This window comes from Balaenoptera acutorostrata, chromosome 8 (genome assembly GCF_949987535.1).
Source record: "Balaenoptera acutorostrata chromosome 8, mBalAcu1.1, whole genome shotgun sequence".
Taxonomy (NCBI): Eukaryota; Metazoa; Chordata; class Mammalia; order Artiodactyla; family Balaenopteridae; genus Balaenoptera; species Balaenoptera acutorostrata.
In genome coordinates this window covers 71,529,937-71,553,611 of record NC_080071.1, presented here as the reverse complement: position 1 = coordinate 71,553,611, position 23,675 = coordinate 71,529,937, and the positions used below count along the sequence as shown (strand labels likewise).

The window sequence follows — 23,675 nt, the reverse complement described above, 5'->3', positions numbered from 1 at the left end:
TACTCATTCTATTCTATGTTTTACTGTACAGTGAGCACATTCTTTTTTTTCTCTTTTTCAAAAAAATTCTAAAGCCTTAATATTTTCATTGGACTTGTGAATGACTAATAATCTCGGCCTTTATTTTAAATAGGCTTCCAAATCACTGATGTATATTTGAATTTTTCATGTCGCTTTCTGAGAGGGCATTATAAGTTTTCATTAAATGTACTATATTATACATCATTTTCTGACAATATTACAATCTTCTTTTTCAATTTTAACAAAATAATTTTATTGTTTCATAACTTTGAGGAAAAATACTCTGCATGTAGTCCTATAAAACAGAGCAATTTCATGAGTTTCCAAACTGCAAGCTATTTAATAGCCTCCATTTGGTAATTACGAAGATTTATAGTCCTTTCCTTGTCTCCCACAAAACTCAGAGCCCATCTGTCCAGTTGACTTAGAGACTGACTTAGAGGTCTCCACATTCATTATCTTTGACAATAAGCTGTTAGATCAGGTTAATGATTTAAGGCTAGTATATGTTTGGGAATGGGAGAAAGAGGTTTAAAACTAATTTATAGGAATATAATCCACTGGTCATTTTCATGTTTCATCAAAAAAAATTTTAGAAAATGTCGCAATACTAGTTGGTCACATTGAGGTGACAAAATGTTCTGCTTTTGCTTTACAATGAAGGAAGTCATTCATCTCATTTTAGGTTCAGTCTTTCAGTATCACCTGACAGTTTACCATTTATCAAGGAATTAACATAATATAAAAGTTATAAAAAAGGAGAATACCAGAATACTACAGATGTAGTTGATATTACAAGTCTAATAATACCAACCATATCAGTACGTTGTACAGTTTTTGCTATTACACAGAAAAAAACTATAGCTATCCTGGTTACTTTTTTCAACATCTCATAATATTTAACTACAAAAATACATTTATTTTTAACTTCTTCACAAATCATTGTGAAATAAAAAAGCTAATAATTTCATATTATATAAACAACATGTAACATGTACCCTTTAAAAACTATATATAAAATATGAATTTTAAAAAATCTGGCTGTTTCAAGTTTGTTTTGTTTTGTTTTGTGTTTTAAAAAAATGAGGTAGATCTGAAACAAATCACCAGAACTGCTAACGCAACTTAAGTGAAATGATTCTGTTTAATTCTAGAGTTGCTGTCATATATTATTTGTAGACTTTTATAATAACGTTTAACAACTTGCATTGTCTAATTATTAATAACCTAAATTAAGTGAATTTCCCTTTGTTTCACATGCTAATTCTATTTTATATAGATACCAATTTAAATATATATTTTTTAACATCTGGTTTGAAATACTTATAAAATTGTAATAATATTAATAATAAAAATTTTAATTTGCCATTAAAACAAATTTGAAAAATATATGTTAATATTGATTAAAGAAATACAACCTTTTTAAGGACATACATTCAATCCACATGCTATCCTGCTGTGTGCTAAATGCCCTGTGCTGTGCTGAATCCCTCTTTTCTCCTGCTCCCGGACATACTGTAGGAAATAAGACCAGTATACAAGGAGCTCCCAACAAGAGGTAGGAAGGCCACCATCAATAAGCAACTCTAGGCCTTTAAGGCAGACACACGAGAGGCAACTTCTCTTTGTAAGAGCAGGTTTACTTCCAAGCATTAGTGCTCCAGTTTTTCACAGGAAAGAAAATAAATAAGAGACATGTTTCCTGATAACATTCAGTTATAGCACTCTGAGAGACAGACAAAAACAAAATCTGATATCAAAAGAAAATGAGCATAAAACTTAGGTCACTACTAAATTAGTATTTTCTCTGTGGGTTTTCCTTTACCAATGGCTTTTATACACACTTCACATGTAAGTATTTAGGCTAAATGCGTTGAAAATCTTGCTTTTTCATTGATGCTCCATTAGCAGGAGTGAATTCTGTTGCACAGGGTCTAAGCTATTTTAAAGCAAGGAGAAGGTTGTGGCACCTTTTTTACCCAACAAGAAATCATTCTGATTTTACTCTTAATTCATGGCTGATACACTTTTCCCACAGTGCCCCTTGACTGCTGCCCCTTGACATGCTGCAACATGTGAAGTTGTGTCTAAGGTATTTGTCATTCTACCATTAGCTGTTTTTCTATAATATGTGAACCTAAGGTCTCCTTGTTCCCTATTTATCCTAAATCAATTTGTCTCAGAGGACTAAATAGGGCCTCCCATAATGAACTTGGGTCCCTGTTCATACTATCTGTATGTTCACCATCATATTCCTCTATTGAGGTCAATCATGCATTGTATACAGGAAGATAAATGGGAAACATTACAAGTTGCATTTCTTTCCTGACTCATGAACCATAAAATATGGATTTTTTTTCTTTTTAGTATAGTCTCCTACATTATCCTCATCAAATGTTGCTACAAACAAATATGGAGACCCTGTTTTGCATATTTTGGCGTTCCTCAGATTACTAAAGTGTGTGCTCAATTAGATGTGTTTGTTTTTTCCCCGAATCTTTAATCCCTTCCTCTCCCTTACCGCTAAGCAAATAAACATGCTGTCTCCTATCTGAAAAAAGGAGACCTCTATTCGATCCTACATGTATAGACTTTTCTCCTCTTCATCTCCACAGCCAAACTCTTTGAAAGTGTAGTTCCCAAATTCCATCTCCACTTCTTCACATCTAATTCACTTCTGAAGCCACAGTAATCCAGGATTATCTAGTTTTAACACTGAAAAATCCCACAACCCGGGAAAACCCTCAGTCTTAGCTAGATAAACTGGGTCACCTTTAAACCCCTTTTCTTTCCTCCCATTATCTCCACATCCAGTCACTCTTCAAATTGTAAGAGTTAAACCCCTTATCTTGAATCCATACTTTCCTTTATATTCTCACAGTCTCCTAGTTCAAATTCTCAACTGCTCACAGCCTACTGTACAAGCCTCCTATATTAGAATGACTCCCTTAACTCTCCTATCAAATTAATCTTTCTAAAAGGCTAACCTGATTATGCTACCCTGTTTGCTTAACATGCTTTAATAGATCCCTTCTGAAACTATAAAATTTCAATCAGATACTTAATGATCTTGTCCTTGTCTATCTGTATACTCTTGCTTGTTTTTTCTTCCTCCTTCCTTAAGCTCTATTCAAACATATTATTACTCTCAGAATATGCCTTTGTAGCCTCATACTTCTATGGCTTTGTACATGCACTGCTGTTTCCTGGAATCCACCTTCTCGAGATTACCTGGTATATCCTACTTACCCTCCAAATCTCAGCTCAAGCACAGCCTCCTCTTGGGAGCCATCCACAGCCTAGGCAGATAAGAGTTCTCCTTCTTGCTTTTCCCCTGCGTCTTGTATCCTCTTCCATTTTAACACATACCTCATTGCATTAAAATCTCATTTCTCTTTCCTTTCCATGCTACAAAGTCCTTAAGGAGAGGTGCTATGCGTTTCCCTGTCATATGTATTGTATCAGCAGAGTTTCTATCTCAATAAAAAATTGTTGCATTAATGTTTAATGAAGTAATTATATTATTTTTATAGTCCTACTTTTAGGAGGCAGGGTACATAAAAGCACATAGACAAGATCTTGTAAATAGGAACTTATTACCATTCTTTTAACCTACATGCCCCTGTACAATTACTTCATAAATTGTACCTAATACCTGAAAAGTTACTAAGAGTAACTAGACCTATCAAAATTGGAAAAAGTGTTGATGATTTGCTTACCGTTCTTGCATCCCATGCAGACAGGGACTTATCTGCAGAACCTGTGAGAAGAATGTTGGAGCAAGGAAAAAACTCGATGCTGTTCACAGAGTCTGTATGTCCATACAAAGTGCATCTGCATCTTTCACTGTATAGAGAAACAGTAAGAGTTAAAGCTGTAGGACTTAGCACTACATGTTTCTTATTCTGTCTATACAATGCTAACAAAGATAGTTCAAGTATCTGAGGCATAAAGTAGCTTTACAAGTGGCAAGATGTACAAAAATAACATTTTAAAAGGAGAGTTCTACAATCACCTTATATTCTAAGCACTTTATAGAATTAGCAGCATAAAACTGACTAAATTTAAATTACGTTCAATTTATAAAGTCACTTGGTAAAGTCATCTTCATACTACCTCATTTATTCCTTATCATGAAATGACTACTTAAAGACTGTTCCCATCTCATAAAGGAATACACTGATGAAGAAAACATTTCTTAATATGGGAAGACCAGAGAAACTTCTTTAAGTTGCTCAGTCTCTCTTCCTCCCCCCACCCCGCCCCCGCCTCAGCTGCTTGGGCTTTTATGTTAGAATCACCTGAGATACTTTTAGCAGATACTCCACCTCAAGTCCCAGACATTCTGTTTCACTGGATCTGAGATGAAGCCTGAGCAGAAGTGTGAATTAACGAATCTAAACCCGTGGTTCTCAAAGTGTTTTACCCAGACCAGCAGCATCAGCACCCCTTGGGAACATATCAGAAATGCAAACTGGGCCTCATCCTAAACCCACTGAATCAGAAACTCTGGGGCTGGGGCCCAACAGTCTGTGTTTTACAAGCTCTCCAGTTGATTCTGATACTCACAGAAGTCTGAGAACCACTGACCTAAATGATTAGAAATAACTCATAAGGAAAGACAACTGCAGCTTTGCCTTTTGCCATTTTATGAAAGGACTGTTTCTTAATGAAGCAGGATATATTCATAGAGCAGTATCACTTCTCATTTGTAATGTTTGATTGTCTTTAATTTACTTTATTTATAAACCTACTTTAAAAATAGAGAAGAAACAGGATAACTAATAATGCCGAGAACAGAGGAGTCAATATAAGTACATTTCTAATATGATAACCAGCTCATTAAGCTCTGATCAGCTGATGGCTATCTGGCTTGAGCCATGCCATACGTGACAGTATGGTGGAGTGGGAAAAACTCTGCGATGGGAGCTGGTAGCCTGGGTTCCAGTCCTAACTTTGACAAGAACTAGCAGGGTTACCATAGAGAAGTTATTAACCTCAGTGGCAGTAGGGGTCCTTCTTGTGAGAATGAGATTACTTAATTTGATGCACTGAGAGGTCCAATCTAGCTCCGACAATCTGAGATTTTTGACCAAGGTTGTAAATGTAAAAGGCAAGGGAAGAAGTCAAATTGAGCATAACATCTAAGAACAGTTTGGAGCAAAGTTTGTTCCTCCTTACTTAAATTTTGGCTTTTTTGAGAAGTTAGAAAATATTAAGATTTATGTGGATACGTATGTAAGTTACTCAGTTTTGCCCCTTGATTGAGACTTTTCATATCAAAGTGAAGTATTATAGTAATTAATGTCAGGAACAAGGAAATAAAATCAATAAATTCATTAATCAGGGCCATTTTGTATCAGTTTCTTTATCTTAATATTTCTGAGAGAGGCTGATAATATTTTGATCATTGAGGTTGATGAAAGGTCAATATATACCAGGGCTCAAAAACCATGGCCCATGGCTGGTTGCCTATTTTCGCAAAGAATGATTTATTGGAACACATCAATTTGTTTACACATGTCTATTGCTGCTTTCCCATGACAACAGCAGAGTTGCACAGTAATGTGAGACCATATGGTTCACAAGCCTAAAATATCTAATACCTGACCCCTCAAAAATATATTTGGATATTTGTAAGTATGCTCAGATTTTATTTATGACATTTTTTTGAGATGTGTGCTAAAACTTACAGGATAAATTATTTTCTTTTATTTTTAAAGAAGTACTGTTTTATGTAGAAATTTTACCTGCTATTTTCTAATGATTCTCAAAATATAAGTACAAAACATTTCTTTAAATGTTTATATTCCAAAGCCCACTATATTGACATAATCATCTTTAACTATTAGAGTAATTGCTCCAGATATAGCTCTACGACAGAGAAAAAGAGAGAGAGATTGATTTCATAGAAAAATGAAAATTATATATAATGTAGTAAATTATTAAATTAAATTATATAAGAAAGTCAATAGTTTATTATTATGAAATATCATTCTCTAAAAAACATCCTCACATTAAGAAAATATTAAGTATGTTATTTTTAGTCATATTTCATTTATAGAAAGTATAATTTAAAAAGGAAATGTTTATAATTATAACATGTTTATAATTCCTCCCATTTTTCTTTTACTCACCTACCAATTTTTTGAAATCATTTTGTTAATCTTACAATGTCAAAAATTATAACACACACATATGATCAGTAATCATAAATCCCAGTGTTGCTCAGTGACTCCCATCCTCCTAGTGTTCAATTAATATCTATTTAAATTAATCCTCTGAACCCATACTTTTATACATTTTCTTGATTATTCAGTACTTCAAGAGCAATTCTGAATGGTTGTAATATCTTGGGACCATCAGTTCTACTTCTCCAATGTTTGTGGAGGAATGTTTCACTGTCTCATACCAGGGGCAAAGTCTGAGGCCAGCCGAATCTCTCTTCCCTTTCCTGCCTAACTTCCTTTGTGGATGATTTGCTTTTTATACCCATAGCCCTGACAGTTCTTTTGCAAACACTGGAGTTCAGAAATTTCACCATGGCATGGCTTGATAGCAATTTCCATCTTAGACTTTTCTTATTCTAATAAATAGTTATTCTTTCACTATATCTTTACGTTTTTCTCTTCCATTTATTCTGCTTGTTTTTTCTTTTTTCCCCCTTAAGAACACCCGCTATGTTTTATTTTGTCTCATTTTCCTCTACATTTAACATTTTCTCTATAATCCTTGTATCCATATATATATATATATATATATACATATATATATATATATATATATATATAAAATTTCTTTTTCACACCTGTTCTTTATAATTCTTAACTGTGGTTATTTGTGTGTCTGTGAAGAGGGAGCAATCAAAAACCTTTATTTCTGTTTTTGATTTCACTTTTTTCCTGATATTTCTCAGTCTGCTTTCTATCTGCATCTATTGTCTTATAAAATCATAATAAAATGCTTTAGCTCTTTTGATGTTCTATTTTATTATGTAAAATCAACTTGAAATATAGCATTTTGGGCTTCCCCGGTGGCACAGTGGTTAAGAATCTGCCTGCCAGGGGCTTCCCTGGTGGTGCAGTGGTTAAGAATCTGCCTGCCAATGCAGGGGACACGGGTTCGAGCCCCGGTTTGGGAAGATCCCACATGCCACGGAGCAACTAAGCCCGTGAGCCACAACTACTGAGCCTGCGCGTCTGGAGCCTGTGCTCTGCAACGGGAGAGGCCACGACACTGAGAGGCCCACGCACCGCGATGAAGAGTGGCCCCCGCTCACCGCAACTGGAGAAAGCCCTCGCACAGAAATGAAGACCCAACACAGCCAAAAATAAATATTAACAAAAAAAAAAAAAAAAAAAAAAGAATCTGCCTGCCAGTTCAGGGGGCACGGGTTTGAGCCCTGTTCCAGGAAGAGCCCACATGCTGTGGAGCAATTAAGCCCATGCACCACAACTACTGAACCCACGTGCCACAACTACTGAAGCCTGTGTGCCTAGAGCCCATGCTCCACAACAAGAGAAGCCACCGCAATGAGAAGCCCGTGCACCGCAATGAAGAGTAGCCCCCACTCGCCACAACTAGAGAAAGGCCGCGCTCAGCAACGAAGACCCAATGCAGCCAAAAATAAATAAAATCAAAATAAATAAATTTATAAAAAAAAGAAATACAGCATTTCTGTAATTTGACTGAAAATATAGAGGACTTTTTGTCTGAATTATTGGTAACTTTACTTACATAATTCCTTGTGCACTGTATGATCTTCAGTGGAATTTGGTTTATATTCATTTATTCTTCAATTTTTGCAATTCATCATCAGTTCTGGGTTGGTTTCTTTTTATTATGACTTAACATTATATGTGGGACAGCTACTTGCTAAAGATTAATGGCAAAAGGAGGGAAATTAGATTTAGGTTAACTCTAATTTCTAATCAGATTTGCTATCTTCCCAAAAGACTTCTCACTGAGTGTGTTACTGGCTTGATTCCTGAAGTTCATCTTTCCTCCACTTTTATATTTTAAAGTACAGATGTAGCTTGTTGCAAAACCCCTCAAGTCACAGGCTCTATATTAACTCTAAAGGCCCTTGTCTCCCTTACCACCCTCAACCTGCCTCACGTCCGGCAGTTTCCTTGATCTCCTTTAACCAGCAATAAAAGTGTCTTGCTGGGATTTGTGCTACGATGATAAAGTAACCGGTACTGTGCCTCCCCCTCCACAACAAACAACTATAAAATGACACAAATTATATGAGGCAACTGTTTTCTGGCACTGAACTAAACACAGCACAGGATGGGAATCCTTGAGCAAAGAAAAAAATTCAAAGAGCTCCATGACCTCCCTGACTTTCTGCTTGGAAGCACTTCCCTGCTATCAAATATAGTAGTAGAACCCCAGTAGATTTGAAGTCTCACTGAGCCAAGAGGAAACGGGAATAGTTTGACCTGCTGCTGTGCCTGAAATTTGCAGTGAAGGGTATGTGAGAAAAGGGAGCTGCATGGGAAATGGCAGTAGTTTGCGTGGGGATTTGCTGCGAATTGTTGGCCAAGGTCTAGATGGCATTTCTACAGAGTAAGACTCTACAAGCCCTGTGTGGTTGAGTGCCGTACGATGATACCAGAGACCAGGAACTGTTGGAAGACACTGGACTTTAATCCCAACTAGAGTGGAGGGAACTCAGTAGGCACCTCAGACTTTCAGTTGTGACTACAGAAAAGCACCCAGCATAGGAGTAAGGGTCAGGTTCATGAATTAAGTTCAAAATCAAAATAGACTTGTCCTTACCAAGAATAAAACTAAGCCTGAAAGGGCAAAAATGATCTGCCTGTAATTAAACAGATTGCCAGAACAGAACTCACTACCTTTTGTAGAAAGACCACTTAATATAGACTCTCTACAATTTGCTATTAACCAACATCCAGCATATAATTAACAAAAAATTAGTACACATGTGAAGAGGTGAAAAATGTGACCCATAATCAAGTAAAAAGCTCAGTAGTAGAAACAGACTCTAAGATGAATCAAATGTCGGTAATCAAAGACCAAGACTTCAACCATATATCATAAGTATGTTTAAGGATTTAAAAAAACAGTTATAATGGGTGTACAAATAGAGACTCTCAGACAATAAATGGAAACTATACAAAAAAGAATTGATAAGTATAACACATGAAATAAAGTTTATTGCATGAGCAAAATAGCAAGTTGGATACTGCAGAAAAAAGGATCAGTGAACTTGAATAAGATCAATAGAACATACCTAAATTGAAGAACAGAGAAAAAATATTGAAAAACCATAGATAGAGCCCCAGTCATCAGTGGGGATAATCACATGGTCTAACACAGGGATAACAGGGTTTCCGGAGGTGGTGGGTAGGTGTAGAGGAGGAGGGAAAGAGAAAAGGGTTAGAACATTTTTGAAAGAATACTGGCTAAAGTGTTCCCCAATTTGATGAGAAATACCAATGTACAGATCCAAGAAGCTCAGGAAAATCCAAGCATAATTAAGAATAGACAGAACACACCTAAGCATATCATAGTAAAACTGCTAAAAGCAAAATCTAAAACAAAAATCTGAAAGTCACAATCAATGAAAGAAACATAACATGTAGGAAACAATGATGCCAATGGCAACTGACCTCTCAACAGAAACAATAGACAGAATACAATAAAACAACATTTTTAAGGGCTGAAAATTCAATAATCCGTTAAAATATCTTCAATAATGAAGATGGAACAACTTTTCAGATAAATGAAAGCTGAGAAAATTCATCACCAGCAGATCTTTCCTACATGAATGCTGAAGAGAAGGTATTCAGACTGAATGGAAAGGACACCAGATGGAAACATCTGTATACAGAAAAGAATATCATCAACTGAAATGATAAGTATATGGGTAAATGTAAAACATCTTTTTCTAATTTTTAAAAGACATCTGGCTAAAGTAAAGATACCATCACTGTACTGGACAGTGTTTTAAGTACGTAAAAGTAAAATACAAGACAGCAAAATCACGAAGATGGGGTAAACATGGAATTACACTGTTTTAAGGTCCTTACATATTAGATGAAGTAGTACCATATTAACTCATTAGATTGTGATTAAAAATAATAAATTGTTGATTATTACAACAATATACTTTACTCTCAATAATACTGAATAAAAGAATCCAGATAAATATGTCCATGTATCATATAATTAAATTCATATGAAGTTCAAGAACAGACACTCTATGGTTATAGAAACCAGACAGTGTTTGCTATTGGGAGTGGGCTTTCATTAGATGAATGGGAAATTTCCTGTGATCACAGAAATGGCCTATATCTTCATTAGTTTTAAAGGTATATACATTTGTCAAAACTCATCTAATTGAACACTTAATAAGCTGCCCATTTCACTGTATATATTACCTTGACTAAACAATTAAGAATGAATAACACTTTTCAGAATACTTTTCCTTCTGGCTTCACTCTCCTGGTATGTGGGACACAATAACTACTTAATATACATTTCTGTGAATAATTGAATATTTATAGTGATCCTATTCTCTTATCAAGTACATCTCCATGCGTGCATGTGTCAATTACATGCATCTTCATAGATGGATAAAGAATCTTTAATATTTGGAATAGCTATACCATTAACATATATATCTCTGTTTTCTAAAGGCATGCATTACATAGTTACTGGGAAGTCTTTTACATTTAATTAAAAAGGAAGTAAAAAGGAAATATAAAGAAATAGACAAACAAAAATCCACAAAAGATTTAACAGAAAAACATGAGAGAAAATAAAACAATACAGATAACTGCATAAAACAGATCTGTGAACAGCATCAGCAAAATATTAAAGAATGATTACTATTTCTAACCTCCTGTGAGTTATTACTGAAAGATAGTTCCACCTCTGACAAAGTTAAGCATTGCTATTTGCAAGTAGTTCATTAGTGGTAACTTTTTAAAAGGCTGTATTTATTAAATAGAATAAACCTGAATAGAATTTCTATTATTTTTTAATTGAAGCATTTCAACCTATAAATAAGTATGCTCTTACCTTAATCTTCTTTACATACAGAATTTGCCAAAAAACTAAAAAGTCTCCTATTTGCAAAATCTGGTAGTATTTTTAAGGCAAATTCAACAGTATTATAAATATGATTATATCTGTTTCACCGCAATGAAGATCTAACAAATACACATACACAGAAAATGTATAATTTAGAAATGTGTGTCCTTACATGTTATGTACACTATTGTGTCCTTACATATTATGTGCACTGTTGCACTGTGCACATTCACAATTGATATTCAGGCTTTGTCTGTTGTCATTAAAACCCAATTTAATTATTTGGGAGTGTATTCAGTTATGGTAGTGGGATAGAGGGAGAGGTTCCTCAATGATATATTCTAGCGCACATAGTTTCCCAAACAAAAAGAAAAAGCTGGGTCTTCATATAGCTTAAAGGAAGAAAGAACTGCTCAGGGGGGCAAGAAATCTGCTCACAAGTCACTTGTTTAATGTGCGGGGCATTCCAGGCAGACAGGCTGCAAGAGCAGGCTTGTAAGAGATTAATTAGCTGCCAGAGAAGGAAGTCCCATTCAGAATTCTTTGCAAGGTGAAAATGGACTAAAGTGATGGAGCATGACAGCATCGCAAGGGATTGGAATTATTTGTACATTTCCATCAAAAACATAAACACTGAAGCCTGATGCAATTTTATCTCTGTTGCTCTGTCTGCTGTTTTCTTATCATTTTTGTAGGGAGAAGTTAGTTCACAAGAAAAAGCCCTTTATTAACCCACCTCCTGCTTTTACTTTATTTCCCCTTTTTTCTTCTATCTCTCTCCTTGCCCCCCTTGATTCAATTTATTAGTCTGGTAACTGAAGGATGAATAGTTCTCTGAATTTTGAACTTGCTATAAAACAAAGTGATCTACTCTTCTAGAGCAGATGCCTTTTCATTTAAAATGTATTTCCCATTTGTAACTTGTAAGAGGGCCTCGTTTTAATACAGTTCTCCCTTGTGAGGCATGAAATTTTTTTTTTTTTTAATTTTTTATTTATTTGTTTATTTATTTATGGCTGTGTTGGGTCTTTGTTTCTGTGCGAGGGCTTTCTCTAGTTGCGGCAAGTGGGGGCCACTCTTCATCGTGGTGCGTGGGCCTCTCACTATCGTGGCCTCTCTTGTTGCGGAGCACAGGCTCCAGATGCGCAGGCTCAGTAATTGTGGCTCACGGGCCTAGTTGCTCCGCGGCATGTGGGATCTTCCCAGACCAGGGCTCGAACCCGTGTCCCCTGCATTGGCAGGCAGATTTTCAACCACTGCACCACCAGGGAAGCCCCAGGCATGAAATTTTAAAGGTTTTATTTCCTTTGGTGTGTTTGTTGTAACACTATTAATATTGGATATGAAACTGTACTTTTGAAACTTCAAGCTTGTATGAACTTTCAGATCAACAAAATGTGGTTAATGGAATTATGGAACATTTACAAAAGGCAGCAGCAACATATATTCAAGTGAATATGAAGAAAAAGGGTAAAAATTATCTATCCTTGTTTTGAAAAAAAATACTGGAATTCATTATCTTATTAACCCTTAGTAAGACCTGAATTTTATTTTATTTCATTTTATTTATTTACTTAGTTTTTACTCTACAGGTTTATTTCAAAAATTTAGTAATTCTGGCAATTCCTTTGCTTCATAAAGAGCTGAAATTAATAGCAAGAATATTTACATTCTCATTTTGTTTTACAACGCATTTCATCATTTTCCATTTGGCGTCATCTTATTTGTCTTCTCTTTTTGTCTCTAACCCTCTAAAAGGGCAACCCATGTCCCTACTTTTTTTTTTTTTTCATTTTGTACTTGAATGATAAAATCTCTCTTAGTTTCTTAACTCTTTACAATAAATCTTAAAACTTCCCCCATATTACTGCACCAGGCTTTAATTAGGAGAAGATTATTCCTGATCCCATCTCTTTTATTTTTTAAAAATTTTTATTGGAGTATAGTTGATTTACAATGTTGTGTAAGTTTCTGCTGTACAGCAAAGTGAATCAGTTATACATATACATATGTCCACTCTTTTTTAGATGCTTTTCCCATATAGGTCATTACAGAGTACTGAGTAGAGTTCCCTGTGCTATACAGTACGTCCTTATTAGTTATCTATTGTATATATAGTGGTGTGTATATGTCAATCCCAATCACCCAATTTATCCCTCCCCTCCCCTTTCCCCGCTGGTAACCATAAGTCTGTTTTCTACATCTGTGACTCTATTTCTGTTTTGTAAGTAAAAGACCTGGATTTTAAATAGTATTTATATAATTGAGCCAACATACAATGATAACATTTATCACAAGGCTTATCTGAAATAAAAATTCTTTATGAAATACTTAAATCTAATAGGCTAACATGAGCATAAGTGAAACATATTTAAATCGTCATACTACAACTATAACATCCAAGTTGAATGAGTGATTCCTCCCACCCCCATCATAGTTTTAAAAGTTTATACATAAGCTATTTTAAAAATCTGAATTTTCATCTCAGTAAGGCAAAGTTCTCCAGTGACATCCAAATTTTGACTTAAAAAGTTAACATTTTAATTAATGTTATTTTATATTACTCAAATAATATAAAATCCTTTATGTGCAACAGTTTCTTTGTGACCATAAAATTCAATTGAACATTTAATGGAGGGAGTGATATTTCGATAAAATCTACCAGGGAGTATACCACAAACCCTATCTTAAAGTTCACCATAGGGCTTCCCTGGTTGTGCAGTGGTTGAGAGTCTGCCTGCCAATGCAGAGGACATGGGTTCGAGCCCTGGTCTGGGAAGATCCCACGTGCCGCGGAGCGGCTAGGCCCATGAGCCACAACTACTGAGCCTGCGCGTCTGGAGCTTGTGCTCCGCGACAAGAGAGGCCGCGACAGTGAGAGGCCCGCACACCGTGATGAAGAGTGGCCCCCGCTTGCCACAACTAGAGGAAGCCCTCGCACAGAAACGAAAACCCAGCACAGCCAAAACTAAATAAATAAATAAATAAATAAATAAATAAAGTTCACCATAATCTACTGTGAAAGAATAATTATGTGGTCTGAGTGTCTCAGCCAGGAAGAAGCATCAATAGGCCACAGCTCCTAAACAAAAAAAAATTTTTGACCACAACCCTTGACAATAAATACACTATCTGAGAATTACCCCCAAATGGTAATAAAACCCCACTCCACATATGTAAAGGGCAGATTCCCGGCAACCTCAAATACCTGGAATGCATCCAGCATTTGGGGAATAAAAGCAAAAGATGAATAAATAAAATAACCATAATTTAGCTGGGGACTTGCTCAGAGTACCCTCAAGTCCTCACTCAGACTTGTTAAATAGTCACCTGAACTGTTTCTGCAAAGGGTGTGAGCACAGAGAGAGGGTTACAGAGGCTGGAGGAGTGCCCACTGATAACAGTGAGGAAAAAGTGGACGCTTGGCAGTAAATGGCAGTAAACTGGATAATGGAAAACATTAAAGTAAAAAGACTCAATTTTGAAATGGCAAACTGAGGCAAATGAATGAAGACAAAAGCAAATAACTATATTTCAACAGTTTCTATTACATTTAACACTGTAGTTTAAGTTGATATCTGTTGAACATTTATTATTCTAAGTAATTTGCACACCTTAACACTATGAAGTGTAGTTGGCCCTCATTATTCAAGGATTCCGTATATGCAAATTGCCTGCTTGCTAACATGTACTTATAACCCCCAAATCAAAGCTCTGTAGGCATTCACATATGTGGGAATGCAGAGCAGCAACAAAATTGAGTCACATGACATGCACATTTCCAACTGAGGTCCAACTAGGCCATGCTCTGCCTTCTTGTTTCAGCTCTCATAACTTAAACAGTGTCCTTTTTGCAGTCAATTGAGTGCCATCTTTTTTGCATTTTTGTGCTTTTTCTGGTAATTTTGGTGATCTTGCTGTCTAAAATGGTCCGAGTACAGTGTTCCTACAGTTAGATCAGTCTTTAAAAGAACTCTGGCTTCTAAAACTCCTAATTAAAACTATCTAATATCTTGTTTTTTATATACAAAGAAGGTCAAAAGGGTTGTTTTGAAGCACATCTTTCTTAGAAAAGGGCTTTAAAGAAAAAAGGAAATAAATTAGGTTTAAAGATGATTGTGATCAACTTCATTAACTGTAAATTGATCAATAGATGTAACATTAAATAATTTAAACACAAAAGCCATTTCTGAAATCATTTATTTAAACTTCTCTCTCCAAAATATTTAAATATATTAAATTTAAACATACTAAGATCACAAGTAGCCACAGTGTTACTTTAAAGCTTACACCTCTTTTCCTTTCCATGTCAATCCCCCGAAAGAGATCTTAGTCAGAAACCAGATATCAGGAATGCGAAAAGTCAATGACAAAAGGCAAGATCTCTAGTCACAGAAGCATGGCTGTAGGAGAGTAGGGTTCCCAGCAAAAAGCAAAGCAGAAAGGAGAGAAAGCAGGGCTAAAATGAGGGGAAAAAATCCTTAGAACATCCAGGGACTGGGTTGTTTGAGAAAAGAAATTTCAATCCAGCTGTTTCCTCATACTCAGAGCTTTCATTAAAAACTCAGTGTCTTCTGATCACAAAGGGGTACAAAGCTGAATCTGTCACATAATCCTGCTCATTCCCTTCAGAGCACCAATCACTAAGTGAAATTAACTTGACTACTTATGTCATTGTACCCTCTCCCCCCCATTAGCCCTGCCTAAGAGTTTTACACTCTATGAGGACTCTGGCCTTACCTGTCATGTTCTGTGGCTGAAGAGTAGTACATAGTGGGTCCAGAGTCAATAATAATTTATTATTATTAATGAAACTGCAAATCTTCATTGTCTGTGAAGAGACACCATTACTTCCCAGTATTTAACCCTCAATCCAATATCCTTCTCTTTGAACTTAATTGTCAAATATTGAATATATTGTTTAAAAATAAACTGAGTTTTATGTTGATTTCAATTAGCTAAAAAGGAAAGGATTGTATGATCAACACAAATGATCCAAGAATTAGTTTCCCCTGAAGGAGCTTTAGAAACTGCCAGTATTTTAGTTTTTATTTTCTCATCTAAAAGCAGAATTTAGTTAGCTTAAACTTCTGATCTTAATTCACAAGCTTACTCTTAGGAATGAAAGCTTTTTAAAAGTATTAAGCTGAAAAATCTTATGTTACTATCCTTGATGGTATCAATCTGAGGATCCAATTTTGCCACCGTGTTACTTTAAAATGTCTGTAAAAATGAGTACTTTTAAATGTTTGGATTAGGATAGAACTACTGGTAAAGAAAATGTGAGAAAATATTTTAAGACTATCAGGGAAACTTCAGTTGTGTCATATATGTTATTCATGGCAGAGAGAGGGAAGTTAGGAGTTGTGAAATGAGTCCTTTCTAGGCTTTGAGTATGAGTACCTCCACAGTTCTCTCAAACTCTGGATGTGCTTTCCCTGACACCCTTACACTTCCTTGAGGCTTTCCTGGACCCGTCCTCCATGAAAACCCCACCTGAAAATAATCCATGCTGCTCGCCAAATCCCTTAGGATATTTTTCTTTGTTTCTAATACATATTTACACTTAGTGGCTTTTCCACTTCATAATTCTTGGGTCAGGCAGGCTTTGGTGAGCAAATAGTTAATTTAATAAATTAATCTGTGCTAATGAAATGAGAAGGATGCATGAGAAGGCTTCCTTTAAACTAATATCCTCCCTCCCATTTCTCTTGGGCCCATTTCATCTGAGTGTATTTTTAATAGTTACCTTCTAAATGTTTTCATAAATACTATATAAAAACGATAATAAAGTCCTTTCTTTCTTCTTCTTACAGAAGAAGTAATTCTAATTGCAGGAATATTAGTCCATATAAGAAAATAAACAAATAAGATAGTAAGCTGGTGGGAAAATAAATATTCAGCGTCATGCAGGACCTTCTAATAACCTTTAAATTATATGATTAAGTCACTTGTCTGTATTTGGATCTGTTCTTGATTATGGAAATAATTTTGCTCTATTGATATCTTTAAACAAGGTATATCCATTTTATTTCCTATATGTTACAACTGTAATATGGAGAACAAAATTCAGAATAGAGGGCACTTAAAAGCAGCCATGTGTAACCAAATCAGTCAGGTCAGTCTCAGATTCAGTGAACAGAAAGAGATACTTTAATAGTAATAATAGTAATTACTTTCTACTTGCACCTTAGTCTTTTAAACAACTCGAAAATTATTTTCTCTCTCTGAAATATCTATCTAAATAATAGCTGGATTATAAGAGACATGACTTCTAAAAGGATTTCATTTTTTATCTGTAACAAACTAATTAATGAAACTTTGATCATTTTGTTGATCATAAAGAATTAAATACCACAGGAAGGATTTGAGGTAGCAGATTTTAAAGGATATTTAAAGAATATGTTTTCTTGCCACAATTTCATTCATTCAATGGTCTCTACCTTTCATATTGAAACTGAAGTTCTCTCTTCTCTTGGTCATTCATCTAGTAGTCCATTAAAATATGTCACCTAAGGTGTGTTTTCCTCTTTATTAAAGTGAATTATATACTAGGGCTCACTGCATTTTACTGCCACCATTATGGCTACTCACACCTCCTCCTCATAAAATCACACAAACGCTGAACTAATTAATGCTTTTAAAGAAAACTACCTTCTGTAAAGAATATATTAAAGCAAATTTGAGAAAAGACACACATGCTTTTCTTTATAACATCATATTGCACTAACTTTTCCTAACGTCCATCTGCTGTTTTTCCACCTCAAATTGATTTGTTAGGATCTGAATATGTTGTTGGAAAAGTTCTGCAGGATCCTACAGATTATTATAAAGATAATCATAATAATAATCATTGCCTTGGTTGTGTGATGGAATGTCACCAACCTAAAGAGGAGGCTCATAAACAAAACGCCATTTGTAACCCTCATTTACCGTGTGTGCTTTTTACCTCTCATACTTGATGTGTTCAAATCAGGGACAGAACTTTGTAGTGAGGACCCATAAACAAATACAGTAAAGTGGCCAGCTTAATATATTAAAATGCCATTTTGTTTCACGAGGTTATAAATATGTCCTATTGTGTCTTTATATTTTATGACCTCTATTTTATTCCTTGGTAAATTCATATAGGACATATCCAATCACTCACGTCAAGAATTTAAAACTAACAGCATTTCCATAAAGAAACACATACTATTTTTTTTTTTTTTTACTATATTTCACCTTTGGATTCAGGATCTTTCTTAAAGAAAACCTGGAATTTACGTGAGAAAATATTGTTTTCCTATTAAGCATATCTTTCTTAAAGAGTGATAGAGATATATATGGAATCAGTACTTCTTTCACTTAAACTTGGATTTCCCCTGCTTTTCTGGCCTGGACCTGGAACTGGACTCAATATGGGTTCAATTTCCAGAATAGAAATTGGGATTGAATACTGTATATTGTTGTAAGGCAGTGCCATTAAAATTATGCTTTAGGGTATTTAGTTTTTCTTAAGAACAATCATAATCAACAAATTATTTATATTTATGGAAATATAATAGTCCTGCTAAAATTACTTGATCCATTCCACTGAATCATATAAATATGGCAATATCTTCTGTACTATGTGGTTGGTTCATTGACCTTGATGCTTTCTGCTCAGAGGAGTGGGTCTATGTGCCAATCCCAATCTTCCAATTTATCCCTCCCCCCACCCTTACCCCCCGGTAACCATAAGTTTATTTTCTATATCTGTAACTCAATTTCAGTTTTGTAGATAAGTTCATTTGTAGCCTTTTTTTAGATTCCACATATAAGCGATATCATATGATATGATATTTGTCTTTTTCTGTCTGACTTACTTCACCAATAAAAATTTTTCAAAAAATACAGAGCTTTCAGACTCAGGAAGACAAAGTTAAAATGAGAAATTTTACCTGCGATGTGATCTTAAATGACAAAATCTTACTGAGCCTTCCTATCTCTTTCAGCAAAGAGTGGAAAAGAGAACATACATCTCAGGGTTGTTGTAAGATTAAGCGAGATAATATATAAAAAGCCTATAGTACTGGCTAGAAACATACCTATTTTTCCCAACAATTAGCATCGTAAACTATGAAGAATGTAGAATAATAGAATGACAAATTATGTTGTGAAAATAAAAATCAAATTAGACATCTTACACCTGACCACACCTTTGTAAACGGCCTCTTCATTAAACTCTGTTGCCTCTTTAACAAAAAAAAAATTAATAAAATAAAATGCCAAAAAAAGAGTGGGTCTAAAAAGACTTCCTCACAGAGAGTGGCATAGACATATATACACTACCAAACGTAAAATAGATAGCTAATGGGAAGCAGCCACATAGCACAGGGTGAACAGCTCAGTGCTTTGTGACCACCTAGAGGGGTGGGAGGGAGACGCAAGAGGGAGGAGATATGGGAACATATGTATATGTATAGCTGATTTACTTTGTTATACAGCAGAAACTAACACACCATTGTAAAGCAATTATACTCCAATAAAGATGTTAAAAAAAAACAATACCTTTAAAAAAAATAAAATAAAAATAAAAAGACTTCCTCACAAATTGCAAAATTAAATAAATATGCTTTCTATATAATTCTGTCCTTTGGGGGTTAGCAGCAGCTGTTCCCTGCAGGGTGTCATTCCCTGTAAACTGTCTCTTAGCTTCATGCTGAGCATACTCTTCTGTTTAAATTAGGCAGTGAAACAGCTCAAACTCTGCTTGCTTCAAGCAAACATGATCTGCCTGTGCTTGTGTCTGTCACTTCTTAGCTCATTATGTTGCTGTTAGTTTAGCTTGAAGTATTCTGTTCATCCTTTGGGTATGGCCACCCTCCTTCAGATCGCCACATAATTGTTTCCTCATTTCAGGTGCCATCCATTTTTATTACATGACTGGTCAGCATGGCTGAAAGGTGATAAGGATGACTTATATTCCCATTAGACATCTGTACTGTAAGGTCAACTTTTATATGACTTTGTTTTATCATTTGTATATAGCATCATTTATACATGACAGAAATATCAATCGATATATATATAAATGTGTCAATTATTCCTGACAAATCTTGATTTCAGGCTTATATAATTAACACTTTTTATGTTCAGCTAAATAACTTATTACACAATTTTTTATCCCCCATAGTTGGTACTAGTTTGTTTAATTACTTCATACAGTAATTCTTAATTCTATGAAATCTATGCATTGAAAAACAAATATATTTAATGCTCCATCTATTATACAGAAAGAAAATAGATAATAATTTTTTAAATCAATGTATTTTGGCTTAACTCTGCAAAGAAATAAATAGCAAGTAATTTGTAACAAAATATTGTGTTTTTCAAAGTATAAATGTTTAGGCTCAACTACATTAGGAGACATAATCATGGAACCAGAGGCTCACATCTATGGAATTGTCATGGTTGCGACTGCCATAAATGCAAACTGTTAAGGTGTGCTGTCTAGGAGAACTCAAATTCAAGTGGCCTGACTCCCACTGAGGTAATTTTATGCAATAGTAAAACACTCTTGGTCATGTTTCAATAAAAATTTAGTTAAATATTCCCTTGATTTACAAAGTAGTTGAATTCCTGAAAAACAACATATACTAAAACTTTGTAAATGATGCTTTGGTTTATTTTCAATGTGAAATTGGTTCTAGGGTAAAAATAAAAATTAAAAAGGATTATCAACAGGCTTTTTCTTTCAACTTCATGAATATACATAGGGGAATTTGGAAGTCATGAAGTACACAAAAAATTTTTCATTACGTAGACTGTCCTACTCAGCAAGATGTACAGCATGCCTGGCCCCAACCACTTCAGTCCCCATGAATCACTGAAATAAGAAAAAAACATTTTGTGATTTATCAAAACATCCCTTTGGGAGTTGCACTGCCTACCGTCCTGGTGAACCACTGACTTAAAGATTAGGTTGACTTGGTCATTTGTTCTTACTTCTCAATTCATTGCCCAGAAAAGACTCTGAAACCCAAGCATTGAAGATTCCAAGAAAGCCAATTCTGTATTTATTATTGCTCTCCTTTACATCACTTTAAAATATAAACTGGTTGCAGTTGGGTGCTTGACTCATGGCTGTCTCAGCTCCAGTAGTTGGAGTACGAGGAGAAGTTGGCAAAGCAGCAGGAGACAAGTGAGGATTACCAGGAGGACCAGGATGTGGGAAATATATGGAGTCAGATGAAGAAATGAATGTGAGGATGCTAAACCAAAGAAGGGTGAGAACAGCAGGATTTAGAGAAGCTGGGAAAACCCTCCACCTGCTGCCATCCCTATAAGGTACTACTTTTGTTGTTTCTATCATTCAAGCTCATCATGGAGAAAATGGGTTATGTAACAAAATTCCAGTTGTTTCAAAATTTCCATATAGAGTATTTTTTTGAGTGACTTCTTAAAGAAATGGTGAATGAATAGATTGCAAAAAAGTAATTAACCTCTCAGTTTCTAATATGATCTTTCCCTACAATGTAACTCGAGTATTTTGGCTAAAGGAAATTTATCACTTGTATTCAAATATAATAATATTCAAATGTAAATATAAATCACATTTCTGGACATATTATTTTATTTTTATATAAACTGCAATTGGGGACCATATATCATTTATACCACTTATCTGTCTATCAAGGCGATAAGAATTTGATTATTCCCATCAGGAATGATTTCTGCTAAAAGTCATATCTTACTTGGACATAATGGTCCAGATATGACTGTTCTTGGTTGAAGTCAACTATGAAGACATGAGAATTAGTTCAGTCATGTGGAGTAGGTATTTCTACTAAGGGCATGCTCAAATGAATTTATTAAATTGGAGCTTTAGAAACAAGAGAATATTTGTAAAAAATAGAACACCCCATGATAACATACCAGGTGATAATGCAAATGTAGATACAGTGCAATTGACATTTGCTCCTTCTCCTGCAACCTGGGCTAGATAAAGCTCTTATCTTCTATATGGTAGCTTGGAAGGGATATAGAGAAAAGGATAAGGATATTCAAGCAAACATTAGGGAACTCTCTTAGAAAATGAGAAAGCAAAAGGAGGCATACTGTGTCCTCAGTTTCCGCAGGCCAAATCTACAGAGACTGAGTCCACAAAATAAGCACTAACCGGGGAATCATTCTCGCTGTCCTAGTAGTTTCAGCCCATTATTGAATCCAGTATCATCCCTGTACCCAGCATAAATTTGGATACAGCATTCAAACCCCTACAATTGCTGGCATGCTAGCTGAACAGCCCTTGGCTCTTTTAATAACTGCAATAGTAGGACCCCCTGCTTTACACAATTGAATTATTTGTTCACATTCACAAAAAATATTTCTGGGATTTTTCTAGGAATTGCATTCAACTTGCATATCAATTTGTAGAGAATTGACATCTTTATTATATTGAGTCTTTTAAACCATGGACATGGTCTGTCTCTCATTTACTGACGTCTTCTTAGATTTATTTCTTTAGTATTTTGTAATTTCAGCATTTAGATTTTGTACTTTTAAAAATTCATACCAATGTATTTCCATTCTTGGAGCTATTGTGAATAGGCTTTTTAAAAGTTATTGGTACAACTGTACATTGCTATTATACAGAAATAAGATTGTTTTTATTTGTTGACCTTATATTCTACAATTCTGTTGAACTTTATTCCACAATTTTAATATGTTGTGCCTTTATCCAATCAGATTATTTATAATTCCCCTGTGATTTATTCTTCTTTGATCCTTGAGATATTTAAAAGGTTTTTTAATTTCAAAATACTTGGAGATATTCCAAATATCTTTCTGTTACTGATCTCTAATTTAATTCAGTTTTGTACCAGAAATACACTCTGATTTAAATCATTAAAAATGTATTGATCTTGTTTTATGTCCCAACATACAGTCTATCTTGGTGATGTTCTATGTATATTTAAAAGGAATATGTATTCTGCTGTTGTTGGGTGGAGTGCTCTATAAATCTCAATTAGGGAAATTTGGTTTGTATTGTTTTTCAGGTTCTCTATATCTTTACTGATTTTCTGTCTACTTGTTCTGTCAATGACTGATAGCATGCACTTGTATGAATGACCGCGGTTTATATAAATGGGTGGCACTTATCCCACTACTTATCTATTTGTATCTTACAGTACAATCATCTCAGTTCCCTATGTTTATAATCCCTTTCTTCTCCCTTTTCAGTTGGCTACTTCTGGACAGTGTAAAATATATGTACTTTAAAAATAGAGTGTTTCCTCCCACCCTAGAAAATTTTTTACAATTTGCTCAAAATAGATATAGTTCCTCTCTTATGGCATTTAGCACAGTATTCCTTGCTTATGTATTGTTGTTAATGTCATTTATTCAAATTTAAGGACTCTGTGGTTAAAGAATGTGCATATATTTTAAAATCTGTACAGAGCTCAATATTGTCCTTCTTCACAATGTCAAATACATGCTTAATTGAGAAATTAAATATCAGCCAAGTGGGAAGAACTAGAATTGTCCAGGATTATAATTCTAGTCTCAGACAAAAGCCAGAGAGTTAAGATAGGAAGATGAACAGGGGCATATTAGTTTATGAA

The 23,675-nt window shown here is 34.8% G+C and overlaps 1 protein-coding gene across 1 annotated transcript in view; it reads right to left on the bottom strand.

Annotated features, from left to right (window-relative positions):
- The window catches only part of SPAG16 (sperm associated antigen 16), a 913,876-nt gene that overhangs the window by 367,478 nt on the left and 522,723 nt on the right, over positions 1–23,675 (bottom strand). Inside the window, exon 13 of the mRNA XM_007187870.2 lies at positions 3,741–3,867. Within this exon, the coding sequence (XP_007187932.2) occupies positions 3,741–3,867 (127 nt within the window). The remainder of the gene's footprint in view (positions 1–3,740; positions 3,868–23,675) is intronic.